General features: G+C 35.0%; 1 protein-coding gene across 4 annotated transcripts in view; it reads left to right on the top strand.

Moving 5' to 3' along the window:
* Positions 1-14,595, top strand: part of ZDHHC21 (zinc finger DHHC-type palmitoyltransferase 21) — a 68,048-nt gene extending 53,453 nt beyond the window's left edge. For 3 of the 4 annotated variants that reach the window (XM_046663989.1, XM_046663990.1, XM_046663993.1), the window contains 2 exons: positions 6,545-6,588; positions 7,134-14,595. In XM_046663989.1, the coding sequence (XP_046519945.1) occupies positions 6,545-6,588; positions 7,134-7,266 (177 nt within the window). In that variant the 3' untranslated portion in view covers positions 7,267-14,595. The remainder of the gene's footprint in view (positions 1-6,544; positions 6,589-7,133) is intronic. The other variant, XM_046663991.1, reaches the window with a different exon arrangement.
* Positions 14,596-20,956: the final 6,361 nt, after the last annotated feature.

The raw sequence follows: 20,956 nt of genomic DNA, 5'->3' as shown, positions 1-20,956 counted from the left end.
GCGTCTCTGGAGCTTAGTGCTTTTCTCAGTTGTGCTGAGGTTGAGGGTAGGGTTGGGAAGATGTATTCAGTGGCAGTTTTGTAAAAGGCTTTAAGTTCTCAAAGAAAAAATTGAGCTTTTTGCATTTGGTCTCACAGGTACGAGTGTTGGACTCTACTTGAATTATTGAGGGTAGCTTAAAGCAAAGCTTTTCAAATTAAAAGGGGAAAATGTTTTCCCTCTAAATACTGGCTCATGTTTACCTAAATAAGTACAGAAAGAGCCACAAATGCAGGGGTGACTTAATATTGTTGGTTATCTTATGCAATGAAAAATATCTTATGTTCAAAATGTCAAATTACTTTAAGTGAGATTATCTATTAAATAGCATTCTCATTAATCAGACAATTAGTGGACTTATCTGCCTTTTAATATGTACCCAGAAATGTGGTTCTGAGATTATTAATCCTTATAATTAAATTTTGCCAGGTATCCCACTGCAGCAGAGTGGTGAATTAGCAGCATTCAGTACCATCTCTGTACAAATTATGTTTGGTTTACATAACTCCAAATCAGCATTGCACATATGGAAATCACTGGTAATAATGCTAAACCCAACTCACTCACATTTCTGTAAAGGGAGCTCTGTACAGCATTTTGTTTTCCTTTCTGGATTATATTTTTGTTTAATAAAAACAAAATGTATTTCTAATACAGTATTTCCAATTATTATACAAGATACCTTCTCAGTAGCTTTTAAAAATGTAGAAAACTGATAAAAATTTAAAATGTCACGTTATATGCTTCTAATGTCATCTTGTATTGGCTGTAGTAGTTCTTTGAATTTTGATACAATAGAGAACTTTATAGAAACTAGGCTTCCCTCTTGCCAAGGAATTAGTTTAAATACCTACTAAGTTACATTGCATGGTAACATAAAAGCATACTTTTTAAAAATGCTTGTTAGCATCAAAATTATGTTTAGAATTGGATTGCTCTTTCGCATAAACGTGTTCGTTCCTGTGTGAAAATGTGTTTGTATTGCATCGTCTCTCTTTGCTCAGTATAATAAACTCCTTGGAAGTATTTCTGATAAGGTTAAAAGTAATTAAAAACAATTTAAATCTATTTCTATAATTTTTTTCTGTAGGAATAGTACATTTTAATTTTCTTAAAGCATTGCTAATTGCTCGAGTAATTAAGTCGATGCTTTTTTTTGGACAGAAGCTAAACATTTATGAGTTTACCTTTTACTTGATGTTTTTCAAAGATATTCATTTTTTTATCTCATGTTCTGAATCCACATGAAATTTTTTTTCTTTTTGAGGAAGATTAGCCCTGAGCTAACATCTGTCACCAAACCTCCTCTTTTTGCTGAGGAAGACTGGTCATGAGCTAACATCCATGCCCATCTTCCTCTACTTCATATGTGGGACTCCTGCCATAGCATGGCTTGACAGGCGGTGTGTATGTCCACACCCGTGATCGGAACCGGTGAACCCCGGGCCACCAAAGTGGAACGTGCGAATTTAACTGCTGCACCGCCGGGCCGGCCTCTGAATCCACAAGAATTTTTAATCTGACTTTAAAATATTATAGGATTGAAAAACACAGTGAATCTTATATTTATGGTTAACTTGTATATCTTTTTCCACAATGATTCATGTGCTTCTCTCTGTCACATTCTATCAATATATTAGTTACACCCAAATCCCAGCCGAAGGGGCACATTAGCCTATCTTACCTCTACTGATAACCAAAAATCTTATTGAAAGTGTAATTTTGTATTAAAAGTGTAAGAATAGTTGCCCTAAGTGTTGATTGCAAACATAATTTTTCAGCTGTTTCAAATATTTAGTGTAAGGCTTCTTTATGCCACGTGTTATTGGGTATAGTTATCCTCCCTGGCATAGTCTGTATATTCCTGTAGTTATTTCTTGCATCCTTGACTACTTGCCCTAGACTGTAGGCTGCTTGATGCCAAGGGCTGTACCATAATAGATACTTAGTACATTTTTGATAGATGGGTAAATGAGAAAGTGAATCATGGCTTATGTCCTTAGTACTTGTATTTTCAACTAGATTATAAACCCCTTGTGGACACTGGATTTTATCTGTGTAGTCTCCCATAGTCTCTGTCATTTTATCTTTCATTATAAAAACTCCTTTTTTGTTTAAATATGATTATTTAAAGTTACATTCTGATGTAACTGAGATATTCTATCTCCAGTCCCTCTCAGAAAGTGTTCAGTAGGCGATATCAGTAAAAACTAGGGCTGCCCTTTATTGAGGACTTATTAAGGGCTCTAACATTTATTAAGTCATTTAATCCCTACAAAGACCTATGAGGTTAAGTAGTAGTATTTGAAAATTGAAATAGAGAGTTTTAGTAACTTTTCTAAGATTTTATACAGCCAGAAAGTAGGTTGATTTAGAAAAGTATGGGCATTATTCTGGAAAGAGATTTTCAGTGGCTGTAAATGTAAGATCTACTGCCCTCTCACTTTGGTTCCATGATTGATTAAATGTTTATGTGAACTTCAGATCTCTAATAAAAGATATAGCTGGTCCGCTGTTGGAGATGGATGCTTAAAGAACGACGTATTTTAAATGAGGGATATATAGTGAGTTCTGGCTTCAAAGGAGGCGAAAAAACTAAGATTAACAGAACATTTTCTCTCTTTGGACTGCAAAATAAATAAAAACAAGGAATCATGATAGTTCTATGTTCAATTAGTTTAGTGCTGCAAACACATATTGGGTGCCCTCTTTGAACAATATATGCCACTAGGTGCTATGGAAGATAGAAAGCTAAATGACCTGGTGTCTGTCTGTTGATCAGAGGTGCTAGGAAGGCAAGCAAAAGTCTATCTTAGAATTAGTAGAAATTAGTAATAGATAAAACAGGTATATAGTCTCTGGTTGTGAAAAACTTTCCTAAATAGTGTTTTTAACTCCAGATTAAATCAACAGTCATTGAATTAGGTATGTGCAACAGAGTTAAAAGCATGGAAAGACCTATAATACGAATAAAGAGTATAGGCTATCATTGAGGATAGATGGAACTGTCTTCAAGGAATCTTTCTGATACAATGTTCTTACTTTCATCAGGTCTTCACGTTGGCAGGTCTAGAAGCTTCAGTTTGAAAATGTTTCCAGAGTTAATCAGGCACAGGGGCAATGACTCTTACTTCCAGACTCAAAAGCGATAGTCGTATAAACCAGATGGACTGTTTATTCGCTTATGTACAATTTTCAATTACGCCAAAGGACTCTACAGCACACTCTTTCTCCCATACAAGAACATATGTGGCAAAGTGTTGCTTGATGAGAATGAACTCAAAGCAGGGTGAGTTAGTTGGATGGATTGTATCATCAAGCTATGTATTCTAAGAGGACTAGATTCTCAAGTCTGTTAGCCAGAAAATGTCTGGTGATAAATTCTTGCTCTTTGCCCCTCACCCCTCCCATTTTTTTTTTTTTTCATCCTCAAAGCTGTAGTGCATGGTTGTATATCCTAGTTGTAAGTCCTTCTAGTTCTTCTACGTGAGCCGCCACCACAGCATGGCAACTAACTGACAGGTGGTGTGGTGCCGCCACTGAGAAATGAACCTTGGCTACTGAAACAGTGAGAGCACCAAACTTTAACCACTGGACCATCAGGCCTTGCTCATCTCCCGATTTTTTCAATAGGCAATAACTACTTCCTTCTTCCTTTCTTCTAGGAACTTTTTTTTTCCATTCCGGGTGTACTCTTATTAGTTAGGGCACAGCTTTATTTTTTAGTCAAACATATTTTCTTAGACTAAATCTGAAAGATCAGTTCTTAGGGCAACATCAGCCATCAGAAGAAGATAAAGTATTGTTTGATAAAATAGACAAGGCCTATATTTCTGTAAGTCTTGCTCTTTCTAGTTTATCCTTTTTTAGAAAATAGAAAACTTCCAGTTTTTAAAATTTGAAGGCATTTGCATATCTCTCTTAGTTATGCAGACTGATGGAAGTCTTAGGTATTTTGATCATTAGACCATAATCAAGACATAAATATTTCTCTGGAAATAAGATATCCTGATTGTAGACAACATACAATAAGCTTGTTTCTTATGATTCCTTGAAGAATACATTTCTCTGGATAGTCAAAGTTTACATATAACTTAAGAATTTATCAATTATATTTATACTCCTTGAAGATAGCAATCATCTTACTGTCATTTTCTGATGGTCACTAAAGGTATTGAGTCTTATATTGAATGGAATTATCAGCAGCAAAACCTATTTTAATTATTTTTAGTTCGTGTTTTCTGAAGTATTCCACATTTCCCTGCTTTATAAAACAAAACAAAAAGTACATTAAACCTAATTTGGCACTTGGAAATAACTTATGGTTTCCAATGTTCCTGCCAGTAGTAACCTCTCTCCTCTTCTAGTTTGCTGTTTCTATTGCGCTTATGAATGTGAAGGTGTGATAACTTGTGTTGGTCTGAGTATGTTGTGTAAGTGCCAGTGGAAAAACTTTGTAACATGTTTGGCTGTTCAAATACAAATTGTACTTTTTTCTTATAACAGTATTCTGGATAGCTGAGTTTCAGAGAGAGAAACATTTGCCATTTCTAGAGAGAAAAAAATAGCCTTTTTTGGCTAGCCTCACAAATCCTGTTCATAAAGTCACGGTGAATATCACATCCTTTGATAGAATAACCATGTGTTCATAATAACTTGATAGGTAGTATTCTACTTATTTCTTGAACCAGATTCTAGAAGAGATTTCAAAAACACTTGAAAATAAAAACTCTTCCCATATGAAGTCTAAATCCAAAGTCTTTAAAGTTGATTCTTTTGTCTCCACAAGTAAATTCCTCCAAGTTGTATCAAGTTGTAAATTTCTGCCTAGTAAGCATTTTATGTAATATTAGCTAGTTACAGTAGTCTGACCTTGTAATTGCATTCCTTATCCTGAAGTAGTTTCCAATTTTTAAGTTATCCACAGATGTGATTTTAGGCCGTTTATGTACCTTTCCTAATAGCACTTCTTGACTTCTGTTCTCTTTCCCTTTGTATTTTTGCACAAGCTATCTTAATTGTTTTGAAACAACCCATCACTCATCAGTTCTAAGAAACCGTTAAAATTACTTCAGTTACTTTCTTAACAGATGTGGAACCACAGGCCCAACTTCCCTCTAAGACTCTAATCAATGTTCTTATGTGTTTGCAGACTGTTTTCACAAAGCAAAATAGTATGTTGTAACAAATTATGCAACAGAAATTATGCAACAGAACCAAGAAAGTTTAATTATAAGTAGAATTGTCATTGGATAACATGAATTTCAAAGCATGATAGGAAAACTAATGAGTATAGAATATATAGCTGATCTTTAATCTTGTCACAAATTCTTGGGAAATCTGGAAATGAAATGCTATTATTGGTTACTAGTCATCTAAAACATAGACTTGTTTTCCCTTTTGTGGGCTAACTGTAGTTTTCAGCTGTTCATACATGAGCATTTACTATTATGAGCTATTCATGTAACTTTTATGAGGAGTATTTTAAAGTAAAGGAGCTTTTTCTTAGTGTCATTGGAAGAAAGTTCTACAACCAAAGTAGTTCTTGGGATGGGAGTTGCAGCCACAGATATTTGCGTGAATAGTACTGCTTGATGACAGCACAGTCCACCTGCTGTATATGAGCAAGCTCCTAAAGGATAACGGGAGGAAAACATCTCTAACTTTTTTTTGTATTTAAAAGAATATATTTTCTCTTGTACTACTTTATATTTAAAATGTCAATATATTTCTAAAATAAGGTTGTATAATTTGTGTTTTGATTATTTGGACAATGCTTATCACAGTTTCTCAGTTGAAAGATACATCATCTCTTAACATGAATTATACCCGTGTGTCTAGGAGCTATGTTCTTTTTGTTGAATTGTTTTTCTTATATATTTTTGTTAGAGCCTTAAAGAGAACACATACTAAGAAATTGCATTATTTTGAAGAGACTGATTTTTCTCTTGGAAAAAGGGAATAGTTGTCACCAAAGAATGCTCATCAGTTAACTTTACTTTTCATAAAAATAGATGTTGTAGTGTGGCAGATGCGTAGATTGCCTTGTGAATTGTGTGTGTTTACAGAAGTCCAGAACCAATAGCACTCTTGGTTCTTGGCTCTTTTCTGTTCATTAGTGCCTTTCATTTGTCATTTTGTTATTTATTTTTAATGCATATTCACCGACAGTTGAAATAAAAATAGACACTAGTCTTTTGAAAGAATTATCAAGAAAGCAAGTGTAGTAAAAGGTTATATTTTAATAAAGTGAGACTTCTCCAATTTTTGTGAAGTTTTGTAATTGAAGAAATTTTTTTTTTTTGCACAATGTGATGTTGATTTTGTGCTTCCACGGGAATTTCAGCAAAGTGTGTAGATAATTTAAAATTCTTAGTAGCCATATATAAACTGTTTAAATCTTCAGAGTATTTTCTGAATATGATTAAAAACATCATAAAATAGATAGAGAATAAAGCCTTGATAACTTTGTTACATCTGAGTGTAATTTTTTCAATTTTAATAGGATACAACGTCTATTGAAAAGATGTCAAACTGTTGTGAAGAAATGTAAGTATAAAAGTGAAGTCTGCAGTGTTCTTATTTAAAAACAGAAACAACTAGCTCCATTTGAAAAATGTCTGTGTGTAGTGGAAAGATAATATAATAATGGCTTTTTCTTGGTGCCTTGTCTAAGACCTGAGCTAGACAAGCATACCCAGTCTTACAGTAGGGGTCTTCTTGCCATCATAGTTTTCAAACAAAATAAGTACTGATCGTTCTTGCTCCTTGTCTAACTAAAGTAAGTTAAATTATTTGTTCTGAAAGTACATCAAAGAGATTTGCTACTGTGTTGTTGACACACATTCTGTTAATCCCGAGCTTCTCCTCTGCTTCAAAAGTTGCCCTAGGTTGATTGACGACACAGATACAATATCTGCTCTCCAGAGTTAGAACTCAGCTGCATGCCATAATGAAAGAAAAGCTGTATTTGTGATGCTGGGACACAATTCATCAGAGTCCAGTAATGGATCCCCAGCCAACCTGTATTGTTTTAGCTGACTGAAGTGCACCATGGGAGTGCTGTCTTTCACTAATAATGCTGTCTTCTGTAGATCGAGGCCCCGAAAGCCATGGCAGCAGACCTTCTCAGAAGTTTTTGGCACTCGTTGGAAGATCCTGTGGTTTATTCCTTTCAGGCAGAGGCAACCACTGCGAGTTCCCTACCACTTTGCCAATCACGTCTAAACAGATGGATGGTGGGCACAGATGGGTCCTCCATGCTGGAAATGCGTTACAGGTTTTCTGATAATAGAACTATGACAGTCTTCAAGTCAATTAAAATCCACCCACCAATCTTAGGCATCATAATGTGCCCCGGGCTTTATTTTAATAGTGATCTTGATCCTGTTGTGGGGCTAATACAAGCTCTATATTTAAGTTTGAAAGCATGTTTACTTTCAAGTTAGCTTTCCACAGGGATTTCTTTAAATGCTTTTGTTATTAAACTCACAAGGCAGTGATTGCGATGAAATAATTGTACATAATTTCTTGTAGTACTGACGATGTTATGGATTTTAATTTATGGGAAATTTCAGATGTTTATTTAAATTTCTCACTCTTAAGCAGTATTAACCAAATCTGACATTAATTCTTCAGGTTTTACAAAAGTTGATACACCTTATATGTAAGTTTTCTTTATCAAATACAATTTAAAATACACAGTACTTCCTTTTATATGTGCTGCAAGATTTTTTAAAATGCAGCATAGGATCGAACAACAACAAAACGAAAACAGCAACAAAAGGGCAATGTTTTCTTAGCAGTAGGTTTCTAATGTTTTATTCTGTCCACCAAAAATAAAATAAAAATACCACTAAAATAAAACACCAACTACCTACCTTATTTTAAAGGAGGGATTAAAATGTTTTTTCACATTACCTTTCCCATCTGTTTTCCCTGTACTGTTGTAATTATTGAGTTTTTTAAAAATATTTGCTCCAAGGAGAAATTTTTAACCAAGTGGGCATGTATTCCTATCTTACCCTGAGATTCTGATGAGCAAAAGGCTAGAGAATTTGCAATAACTCCACAGATACCTTTTCCAGTGCACTTATATTAGAAGGTGTATGTTTTAAAATGCTAATATAACTAGATAATATTTAATGTACAGTATAAAGAGGAATATTGTGCTTTTGGAAAAATATATATACTTTTTATTTACCTACTGGTAGATCTAAAATTACACATTGAAGGTTTATATATAATAGATATTGGCCAACAAATATTGAAATTTTATTTATAGTAAAAGTAATTTTTGTGTACCTGTAGTCACCCAAATTGAAATTAAATTCTAATTGGCCAACTGTAATTTGGATTGAGAGACCTTTTGTTAGTAGCTAATGTTAGGAAATAACCTTAAAATAAGAAATATAATGATTTGGACTTATCATTAGCTTTATACAAATTTAAATTGCTAATAATGATGGTCTCTTGGAAATCAGAGAACATTTGTGTGAAAAGGCATATAGCATGCTTTGAAGGAAATTCAGCCTTTAAATTTTTTTCCATTAGAATACTGCAAAATCCGTATATCTTTTTAAAAAATATATGTACTCACAGTCTTTCCCTTGAAGAGAAGATTGAAGAGGTCTGCTGTTCTTCGAGCATATCAATATTTTCCTTTTAATTAGTTTGGATAGTAAGCAATCATACCTGACAAATCATGAAACAGAAGATTGCCATTGTCAGCCACTTAACTATACTGTGGTTAGTTCTTTCAGAAATTGTAAATATCCTCTAAAATAGTAGAATAAGCTCATCTCAGAGATGTCAGTACCATGTCTTTCATGTTCTGATTACAATGCTTTATTATTTAAGCACTTAGAAGTGGCAGATGAAAATATTTTATTGGTGCTGATAAGATGCATAGTAAATTTAATATGAGAAATATATTTATAGAGCTTAATGAACCACAAAATTAGTATGTTTGTGTCAGGCAAATGGGTTGGGTTTTGTGCAAGCTAACGTATTGACCAAATTTGGCCTGGTGACAGAACTGTTATAAGGAAGCAACGTATACATAAAGTAGATAGATATCAGTTGAATGCCTTATGTTGTATACATTCCTTTGAAATGAGGACCTTGAGGAAACAGCAAAGCCAAGTGAAGAGCCCTAAAGAGCTTTCTGGACATATTTATACTTCATAGAGTAGCAGGAGCTACCCTGCAAAGCACCTGGGCGGTCCTCAGAGCCACCCTCGGCCTCAGTAGTAAGAAGCAGAGGGGGTTCCTTTCCCCCTCTGAGGGCTTTTGTTGTTGTTATCCTTAGACTTACCACTTCTAGGGTGCATACTCTTCCCTCTTTTCTCTTTATCTTCCCTGGTCCTGATCCCTCTAAGTTACTGGAATACAAACTAGTATAGGCAAGGCATATATTTATTTTGTTTGAATGGCAGAAATGCTACATATCAATATATTTATATAAGAATCTATATTAAAGTATATATATACTTATGCTGTAACTTTCAGTATTCCCAAGTTAGCACCCCTAACTGTGGGTTTTCTAATTCTTGTTAGACGACTTGAGAGAAACCACCTGGCAGTTTCCTAGGGCGTGCGTGAAGTCCGGTGTTCTCTCTGCGCCCTCTTTTGGCTAAGTGATGTAATTGTACTGGCTCTAGAGACTGAACTGCCCCACGAGGAAATTGTGCAGCCAAATTCTGAACATGTCGGCGGTGCAAACTTAGGGAGAATAATGGACAAAAATGTAAGATTTTATGAAACTGTGTTCCTGTTTATGGTGTCAACGTCTGGTTCATACAAATATGATGACTACTTTGCTTCATTTATGTATATTCTTACTATATGTTTTACTATCAATTATAAATTTATATCAGATCAGGATAAAAAATGTCAACCATTTCATGAATTTTATTTTAAACCTTATTTTGGCAAATTAAGTCCTTAGATTTAGAAGAGCCATTACCCTAAAATTGCCAATTTATTACAAAACACAGAAATTTATTGTAGTTACTATGGCAAGCAAATATCTAATGTGTTTTACTGAATAGCTAAAAAAAAGTTAGTTTTTTAAATCTCAGTTTTGGAATGATTTTTTTTACTGATTCTATTGCATTAAAATAGTAAGAGATTACTAATTCTTTCTATACTTTTCTTCATTCTTTTTAAACTTTCCTACTCAGAGTTATAGCTGTAGCTTTAGTAGCCAGTTTATTCTATATTCTGGATAACCTGGCAAATAACTAATGATGTTAGGCATTAGAAAATAATAATGAACAATGAGATTAGTGATGTAATCTATATGTTGGATGAAGTATTTTCTTACAAACATTCCGTTTCATTTTAAGCAAAATGTATGTTAAAGGATGTGTTACATCAGCAAAGTCATTAATTGGGCTTCTGGAATGAAAGATTTTTACCTAGATATTATAAACTACGCCTCTTGAACAATTATATTTGTTATTATTCTTTTCTGTAAACAAAGATGTTTTTGGGCTCAAGACTGCAGGCAAAAATTGAATTCAAAATCCCTCACACAGTAGGCATCCAGCTAAAGAGCTCTTGGTACTTTGAAACCAAGACTTATCATTTAAAAATATTAAGTTAACTGATGTTCCATTAAAGAAAAATGCTATTTTGCTTAAGAGTTGTATTAAAAATATTGGTGGTTAACATAAGAGATAGCTATATTTAAAATTTCAGTTAATGTATTCATCTCTTTTAATAGGAGAAAGCATAGTTTACTTTTAATAGTAGTCGAAGTTGAGAACATAAGCATGCATAAAGTTCAGTTTAACAGCTAAGTCAACACTTCCGTCAGAATGAACATCACTGCATTTTTGCTAGTGCTTCGAGGTATTTTTCTCTAAGGATGGTGGCCAGTTGTAACTATTCTTCATCAGGCTTTTTCAAGTCACTTACATACAAGTAATGAGTTGAAGATGTGTTTCACCCAACAGGGTGTATTTATTCTGACTGCTCATCATCAAGACTTAAGTTAGGACAGCACTTCCAACCAGGAAATGTGCAGTCATTTCGATTACGTCCACACAGTTTTCGATGTGTTAGGTCATGGGGAAGTTCTAGTGTTCTCACGTGTGTTGCTATACAATCACAGTGTGTCCAGCCCTGGTTACAGTAGCGTTGATACTAACAGAGCTGCTGGTCTCCCTGGACCTTTCTCTAGTCACTGACCGCTTCCCTTGTGCCTCGTGTGTGAGTAGTTACCCAGATCAAGTTTACTTAACTACTGCTGCTTCATTAAACAAGTTTTTGACGTGACCTCTAATATACATAGATATATCTAGAATTTATTTGGTAAAGTTTACAGTTAGAAACACTAAATAATTTACTAATAGAGAGAAGTATTAGATTTTTTACTCAATACTACTATTGTTGCTTTCAAAAATATAAGTATTGGCAAAAGTAGTTAGTAAGTTGTGCATTTAGTATGTTCTACTTGCTAGTATTAGTAACCATATAATTAACAATGAATGAGTGTATTATTTAATGTCCACGTCTGTTACCTTCTATTCTAAGAATCCTCTGGATTTATCTATAAAACACAAATTTCATTATGCTCTGAATTTAGCCATTCTCAATTGAATTCTAGAATATTCTACAGTAGAATGTGAGAAAGTAATAGAACCAACTTGCTTGGAGTATTTTGAACCAATGTTGTCCTTCTGTATATCAGTCAATATTTAGCATTTCTGCTGCCTTTGAGACGATGATGGTTTAACTTCAGGAACTTGATAATTTCTCTGACGTCTCCTTTCATTATCATTGTGCAACTTTTAACAACATTTACTACATTTTTGTCTGTTTTTCGGATGTTGTAATATTGCCTGCTAGTGCTAGTTTGAAGCAGAGATAACAATGGTATTTAAAATTCTCAAGTCATTGGTATTGCCAGTATTTTCCATTATCATTATATTTTTTACTGTTATTATGTTCTTTTCCCTTGTCCACCATAGAGGACAAGTTCAAATGAGTAGTGAGTAGCCAAAATTGGATGAAGAGAGTAGAGGAACTTACAGTAAGATGGAGAGAAGGCTAGATGGAACATGGATAATCAGTGTCTCAGCATCTGGGTAGTTGCTGATAGTTTCTGTGACATTGGAAAACCCCCTGCTACAATCAATTTAGGCTTATCTCTTGTTGATACTATTTTACTGTAAGAGTTGTTAATGCATCTAAGCATTTCGTTTGAGTGATTTTATCTAAGCAATTTATATTGCTCATTCTTTTCAGCTGGTCAGATGCCTTTGAGAAATTATTTTAAATTTTAAATATAATTGTGTAGTGTTTGGTAACATGAAATGTTAAGAACATTGTGAACGAGGCAGCTATTTAATGCTGAGGAGAAATAAATAGGTTGCCAAAAGTTTGGTTGAAAAAGCTGACCTTTTTTCCAGGTCTCCTATTGCAAAGAAAGGATACTAAGTATTATAGTAAACTGTCACCAGAGGAAAGATGAACACCTTGTTTATAAAGGGTGATTTTCACTTTAAAATTTGGGCCGTTTTGGAGTTCTTGCTACCTTGAGGGTCTCCATATCTATTGGTATTGTGAATACCTGTAGCATGTAACGTAGTGCTTACACAATTCAACACTCTCGTCTTTTTGGTATTGATAGCTTTATACATAAACAAAGATGTGGACAAAACAGCAAGAATGAAAGGTGTATTTCTTCTTGTGGCTTTGCTTGCCTCTGACCAAGTACAGGGTTTAATTGCATAGGCTGTTAACTAAATGGAAAGCTGTCTGCCTAGTGAGAGTTCTGTGTTCTTGCCATGCACATGGGGTGAAGTTGAACCTACTGGTGCCTGAAGTCAGTGTTTTACAACCTCAACAACGACAACATTGTGGTGCTGCTCACTTCAGCCCTGAGTGACATTTTTAATTCCTGTACCAAAGAGTTCATTTTCTTTTTGGTTGAGAGTTTCCTTCTCGCATCCTTGTGTTTATAAAGTAGAAGTTAATGTTACTAAGAATAATTTTGCTTAATGGATTGTAGTTTTTGCACACTGCTGCCTCAGTTTACTGGTTTTAAATGTCTCTCATTTGGGCATTTTTTTTAAGTTAGGCAGATTAGCGTGGTTTTTCATTTTGTATGTTAGCATAGATTGGCTACTTTAAAAGGTATTTTAATAGGTTGAAGTTACAAAAGATAATTGAAGCTCTTTTCACAAGATTTGTTTTGTTTGGTTTTATTTCTGCAAGAAAAAGAAATAATAAGAACTCTACTTTTATTTCTATAAATGAACTATATTGATTATTGGGCTCTTTTAATGAATGCTGAAACAAAATGCTAAAATGAAAGTTAAGGGCCATTCTGATTACAAATGAAGAATTCTGCGTCTGTGTATGTGAGTGTGTGTGTAATCCTTGGTGGCATTAAAGAATGATATTGCCATTTGTCTATTTTGCAAATAAAGATAAAATTAAAGAACACTTTTAAAATATACATATACAAACACTTGCCCAATAGGAAATGCAAATGTACTTTGATTTAAGCAAAACTACTAGTAGAAAACTGAACTTTACAAAAAAAAAGTCTTGATGTTGTTACTCTTTACATAAAAAGTTAGATTATGTTAAAAACTAATTCTGCTTAGTGATTCATTTTACAAAAAATGGGAAAAAGCACCCTTTAGAAGTACTTGTAATTGTCCAAATGTAATACTGCTGTGTATCCTATTCTGATTCCCTATTTGTTTCCACAGACTTTCAAAACACTCATCTAGTGTCCTTAACACTGTAGCTGAAATGGTTAAAAATTTTGGCCAGAAGATACAATCTGTATGTACTGGAAAAGTAGACAATCACGTTTGAGAATGTTTTACATTATTTTTCAATCACCAACTAAAATCAATCTCTCTTTGAATGTAGATACAGTATATGGTTTTGCAGTGAATTCTGAATGGAAAAAAAGAATCAAGTCTGACACTTACATGAAATGTGACTTAGGATCATTTGAATGATATATAGAAATATAGACGTACATGTCATTGTACAAAGCAAAATTTGAAAGCAAAATGAGAAGCAGCAGCAACACATGTCTCTCTAATTGTCAACAATATATTTCCCAGATTTTGTTGCCACAGTATCGGTTCTGGGTTATCTGGCTTGTTTATGTATTATTTAAATTAACATAGCTGAATGCAGCTGTTTGTTCAAGTTATACAGTAGTAGAGAGTTCACCACTCTCTGCCGTCCTCCAGAGATGACCATTAAAAAGAAATTTCTACTTTAGCATAGGTAGAATAAAGCAAATCAGTGATATCCTAGGAAGAATTTTCACCACAATCAGAGACACTCAGATGATCACGTGCAGGTCTGACATGCGGGGAACAGGGCAGGCTGTTGGTGAGACCTGAGCACACACGACCCTGCTTGCATGAGCTCTGTGCCCCTGGAATTAGTCTTAAGTTCAACTGGTGAGTTTAATGAATAGGCAAAATCTGTGATATTTTGAGGCTCCCAAAATGTTGTGTCAACCTCAGATTGTATCTAATACTATATTCCTAAAATAAAAGACTTTTATTTTAATAGTGGTGTGTTCCAAGTGCCCTATGAAGATTTTGCTTTTAAGTTTGTCAGGCATTCTTTCATTCAGTGCGTATGTTTAAATCGGAGGGCTGTTTTACTGCGTTGTCTGCTGTTTCACCTGTCTGTTCCCCTAAGAGCATTGAAAGAAAATCTTCACTAACATTTCTAATGCTAATGGTAATAAAGAAAATACTAATTGAGAGAGATGAGAAGAGGCAGGAGGAAAATATCAAGTGGGAGCCATGTATCTAAGATATACCTGTTTAAGCGAAAAGTCTACACTGGTTCTTAAAATGGAAAATAAACCATGTATCTACCTTAAGAACAATATATTTTTTTTAATTTATTTTAGTGGTTTAGTTTTATCATGTTACCTTTCTATTTTTCTTTGCAGATTGTTTTTTATTTAAATTCTGGAATTTTTACTTCTCTTGAAATGTATTATGTACTGTATTTTTAGAAATCTTATTTTTAAATAAATATTTTCTAAAAACATAGGACTGTTTTTCTCCCCCACCTTTCTTTATTAAAACCAACCCAAATTCTAGATTTCAGAACTACCAGTGTGATAGGCCACTTTTTTCAGTTTTATACAATTTGGATGGTTATTCAAACTTAGTAGCCTGAGGATATTGTTCTGCCATAATCTCAGAATTCATTACATATTCAAGAAGAACTAGGTATACATACTAGGGTTGAAATTGCCAAACATAATATTCCTAGTTAGGCACATTTGTCTTAGAGATGACCCAGATGATTAGATTCAGTCACCCAATTTGTTTAACATTTATTGTGCCAGACACTGTTTTATGGAAATATTTTTCTTTGAGGAATAATTTACATAGAATGCAGAAGGCTTAAGTATACATCTAGGCATTGTTTTCCATCTAGGGAGATTAAATTACTTAAAGCCTTTGTTCTTCTGGAGTTAGAGTCTAAGAGTATCTGGATAGCTTTTTATTGACACATTTCCTAAGTCTCAACTAATGCTTTACTTGTACATGCAAGAAGTCACAAAGGAGAGGTGTATATTAATGAATATAAATTGGTCAAAAATATCATCTGGAAAAACAAATCCACATGTCTTAGAAACAGTGAAGGAATAGAAATTGCCATGAGATTGAAAGATAGCGGCTTACCTTTATTTTAAAAATTTGTTCTTAAATTTTTGTTGCTAGAAAAGTAATGTTGATAAATATTCTGGATTAACAGATACTTGGCGGAGTTTCAGATAAAATATCCACTTTGCTGCATTGGTAAATCAAAGCAAATTGTTGCATTCTGACAAACTTTCAGGAATTATAAAACTTTAATCTTGTTCCTTTTTCAGTTTCCTTTGCACTGATTCTAAGCAGCATTTATGATAATTGTGCTTTATTAGTGATGATAAATTACAACAATTCTTAAACTTTTTGGTCTCGGGACTCCTCTACACTGATAAAAATTATTGCAGGTGCCAAAGAGTTTTTGCTTATGTAAATTGTCTTTATCTATGTTGACTGTATCAGAAATTAAAACTGGGAAGTATTTGGAATGCTTATTTATTAGTTCATTTAAACATAACAATAATAAACCCATTGCATGTTAACATAAATAATGTATTTTTATTTAGAGACCCATGATTTTACATTTTTTGCAAAGCTGTAGTATTTGACTTCTTAAAATAAGGTGGATCCATGAGGCCGGCCCCGTGGCCGAGTGTTAAGTTCGCGCGCTCTGCTTCCGCTGCCCAGGGTTTTGCCAGTTAGAATCCTGGGTGCGGACATGGCACCAGTCGTCAAGCCACGCTGAGGCGGCGTCCCACATGCCACAACTGGAAGGACCCGCAACTAAAAATACACAACTGTGTACCAGGGGGCTTTGGGGAGAAAAAGGAAAAATAAAATCCTTAAAAAAAAAAAAGGGTGGATCCTCATACTGCTTCTGCAGTCAATCCTTGCATTGTTATGAAGCATCTAGAGAAGTCTGGTCTCCTGCAAATAATGTAGTTGGAAAAAGGAGGGGTATTTTAGTAGTCTTTTCAAGCGGCTGTGGATATTCTTATTCGATACTGCTCAAAAACTCAACAAGTGATAGTTTCTTAAAGTTTAGTTGCAATGTAGAATCAAACAATTCCAAGGAATTTTTCATTCTCTGTTACATTAAAATCCCCTGGTCTGTTTTTCACTTTGGAAAGTTCTCGTAACCCATACATGATTTTGTGACATCATTCATTGGTCGTTTGGAAAATGTTGGAGTAATGTAGATCTTCCAAGTGTTGACACATTTTATTCTATAAATAAAAATTAAATTTTAAAAATTAATGTTACCAGGGCTGGCCCGGTGGCTGAGTGGTTAGGTTCGCGCGCTCCGCTGCAGGCGGCCCAGTGTTTCGTTGGTTCGAATCCTGGGCGCGGACATGGCACTGCTCATCAAACCACGCTGAGGCGGCGTCCCACATGCCACAACTAGAAGGACCCACAATGAAGAATATACAACTATGTACTGGGGGGCTTTGGGGAGAAAAAGGAAAAAAATAAAATCTTTTAAAAAAAATTAATGTTACCACTGATCTTGTCAGAAAAGTACTGGAAAGCCGTTAAGATTGTAATGACACATTACATTTTTCAAAATTCTAATTTTCACTTGAAAGTTTGAATTTTATCTTTGGTAACCACATACTGTTAGTGGTTTCCCTTGAAGCAATGGGTTCACGTCACTCATTTTTGAGAAAATGTTTGCCAAATACCCATGTCTGAAAAACCATAGTTTGTCAGTTATTCTTTTTTTTTTTTTTGGAGGAAGATTAGCCCTGAGCTAACATCTGCCGCCAATCCTCCTCTTTTTGCTGAGGAAGATTGGCCCTGAGCTAACATCCATGCCCATCTTCCTCTACTTTATATGTGGGATGCCTGCCACAGCATGGCTTGATGAGCAGTGCCATGTCTGCACCTGGGATCTGAACAAGTGAACCCCGGGCCGCCGGAGCGGAACGTGTACACTTAACTGCTGCGCCATTGGGCCGGCCACAGTTATTCTTTTAAATAAAAAATGATGTTCCATGAAAAACATGGCTAGTTGAGCTTGCAGCTCAAACAGTTGCACCAGTGCTTTTCTCAAGAATAAGCTTAGTGATGCTGGAAGTGCAGGTAAAGTGCTTTATGGGTACTTCCCATGTTGTCAAAAAGAATATTAAAAATGTCCTCAAGATCAAGATTTAATAAAATTAATCACTTTTATTGCTTCATCAAGGGCATTAAGTGGAACTGGCTTGTCATTCTCTTTTTAAGGTAAAGTTTGAAGCTATTTAAGTTGGTGCTGTTTAGGAAGGAAAGCAATGGGGGAAGATAGGACAGAACACTATGCGTTTGAAATTCAAGTTCATTTGCTCTGTATTTGATAAGTGAAGAGGAAAATCAGCTACTTAAGAAGAAAATTCGTATTCTATATTCCTGCTTTTGAGGTACTTAAAATGTAGCATCTGTAAAGATTCACATCTTTTTAGCCTTGTTATAAAGAGACAAAAACTGAAAATACTTGGTAGTGTTCTAATACTGCAAGATCACTTGAGAAGCTGCCAGATGAACAAATGCATACAAATGCTGCTCTAGGCTGACCAATTACCCATATGAGCAGCAATTATATTAGCGTGCAAGGGCAATTGGAGGGAAAATTGGACCCTGTGGACATCCAGCTGAGCAAACAGGACTGAGGAAGGGTAGAGGATGTGTGTTAGTTTGGAAAAAATACATCTAAGCTTACTTAAAAAAATATTTGTATCAGTCACAGCACATTCTTTATATGTGCTCTGGTTGCCTAGTGTTTTTCAAATTAGCCCTCTTCTCCAAACAAAAAAGCGCCTCTGCTTACAGATCAAACACCCAAACAGAGATGTGTTTTGCATGTAAAAAAGCCAGAATCCTTCAGGAAAGAGAGAACTTGGAATACACAAATCCAAACATTCAGATGCTCCTGTATTTGTGTACTTAAGTGTGTCTTTAGGAGTAGCTTAATTGTGGCATGGTCTGGATATTTATTCTTCTTAACACTGAAATTGACTCTCCTTATAACCAGAAGTGTTCCTTAGCTCTACCTTGTGATGATTCTTGGCGAAAACTGAATGACTGAGGATCTAATACGAGGTGGAGGTTTTATAGTTCCACATTGAAACTATGGATGAGTAATCCTTGATGAGTAAGTAATGGCCATCAAGGTAATGAAATTTGTTCTATGAATTGTATAAGCTTTGTAGCTGTAGGCCAAATACCCTCGTTTCATTTAACAGGTTCATGTTTTAATGGCAACTAGAAGTGACTGATATCAAAGTTTTTTGGGTAATCTACACTTGTTATAACTTGATGTCTGATTTAGAGAGTTCTTGAATGGCCAAAAGCATTAGAGGTGTTCTCCACGTGGAAAAGTACCCACCATATGCAAAATATTGATCCCTCCAAAGTGCTCTAATTTTTGCCTTCCATTTTCCATGTGCGTTTTTTATATTTGAAAAATAATTTCAATGATTTCGGTGATCACTGTGGTAGATAACCTCAAAGAGGGCCTCCAGTGAGGCCCACCTGGTATTCAAACCCTCTTAGAATCTTTTCTGTCACCAGAGATCAACCCTATTCTAAATTTAGAATGTATCATTCCCATACAGGTTTTTATACTTTTCTATGTGTAAACATGAGAAATATTTTATCATTTGATCAATTTTTAAAAATTTATGTAAGCCTCACAGCAGTCCCTATATTTCATCCCCGCTATTTTTATTTTCTCCATAGCACTTATCATGATCTAGAACAAAACATGAAAAATCCCCTCTCCCACTGTCCTCCCTCAGGGTAGCTACTGGCAATAATTTGGTGTCCGTCATTCCTCTTCTCTTCCTTCACATATCGTATATGTATGATGTGTGATATGTATGTATATATATCTCACATGCATGGCTGTTTGGTTTTCAAGGGAGACCCAACTTTTCTGTGATTTGCAGTTTGTAACTTGATAATATTCTTGGTAATCATCTATATCAAGACATAATAGTCTACCCCATTCTTACTTACATTTCTATAGATTTCATCATATCAGTATTCTATAGTTTATTTAACCATGCCTCTATAATGAACATCAAATAGATTTTTTTTGGCTACCAGTAACAACATTACAGTAAATACTCTTGCACAAAGATCTTTGTGCCCATTTGCTAGTATTTCTGTAGATTCCTCGAAGTGAAATTGATAAGTCAAAGTATGTACATTTTTAATTTTCATTTATTTATTTATTATCGAGGAAGATTAGCCTTGAGCCAACATCTGCTTGCCAATCCTCCTCCTTTTGCTGAGGAAGATTGAATCGGAGCTAACATCCATGCCCATCTTCCTCTATTTTATGTGGGACGCCTGCCACAGCACAGCTTGACAGCAGTGTGTAGGTCTGCATTCAGGATCCGAACCAGCAAATCCTGGGCCATGGAAGCAGAGTGCGCAAACTTGACCACTGTGCCACAGGGCCGGCCCCTGTGCGTGTTTTAAATTTTAGTAGGAAATACCAAATTGTCTTCCAAAATTCTTTAATTTACACACAGCCTCACTTGATACTATTAATCTTTAAAATTTGTGCCTATCTAATAAAGATGAACATCTCTTCATTTTTTTCCCCTCTTCAAATTCCTTGTTTATAGCATTTGACTGGGTTGTTTGTTTACTTGTTTTTGTTGAATAGTAGTAACTCTTTATAGCTTGTAGATATTATTTTTTACTTATTCAATATGTTTCTAAATTTTAGTCCAGTATCTTGTTTTTCTTTATAGTGATTGTTCTGTAACTATTGCTGTGTAACAACCCCAAACTTAGTGACATAAAACAACCAACCATTTTTTTATGGTCACAGATTCTTTGGGTCAGGAATTCAGAAAGGGCACAGCAGTTTCTCTCTGTTCCATGGTGTGAGGCCTCAGCTAGAAAGACTTGAAGACTGTGAAAGAGTCTCTTAACTGGGAACTCCAATCGGCCAAGGCCTCGTTCACTCACATGGCTGATGGTTGATGCTGACTATCAACTGGAACCTCAGCTCGGGCTGTCATCAAGAACAGCTACATGGGCCTTTCTGTTTGTCTCTTTGGGCTTCCTCACAGCACGGTGGCCAGGTTCCAGAAGAGAGTGGCCCAAGAGAACCAAGCAGAAGCTATTTCATCTGTTGAGACGTGGCATCATATGTCACACACCTGCCCCAGAGTCAGTGAAAGAGAACATAGACTCCACCTCGTGGGGAGACTGTCAAAGTCACATTTCACAAGAAAAGCATGTTGGATGTGAGATATTAAGGACGTCTGTGGAAAATAAAATTTGCCAGAATTATTACGTTTCATGGAAGAATGAAACTGTCT

This window comes from Equus quagga, chromosome 6, assembly GCF_021613505.1.
Source record: "Equus quagga isolate Etosha38 chromosome 6, UCLA_HA_Equagga_1.0, whole genome shotgun sequence".
In the NCBI taxonomy this organism is placed as follows: domain Eukaryota; kingdom Metazoa; phylum Chordata; class Mammalia; order Perissodactyla; family Equidae; genus Equus; species Equus quagga.
The sequence above is the reverse complement of the archived record's forward strand: the minus strand, read 5'-3'. Positions and strand labels throughout refer to the sequence as shown.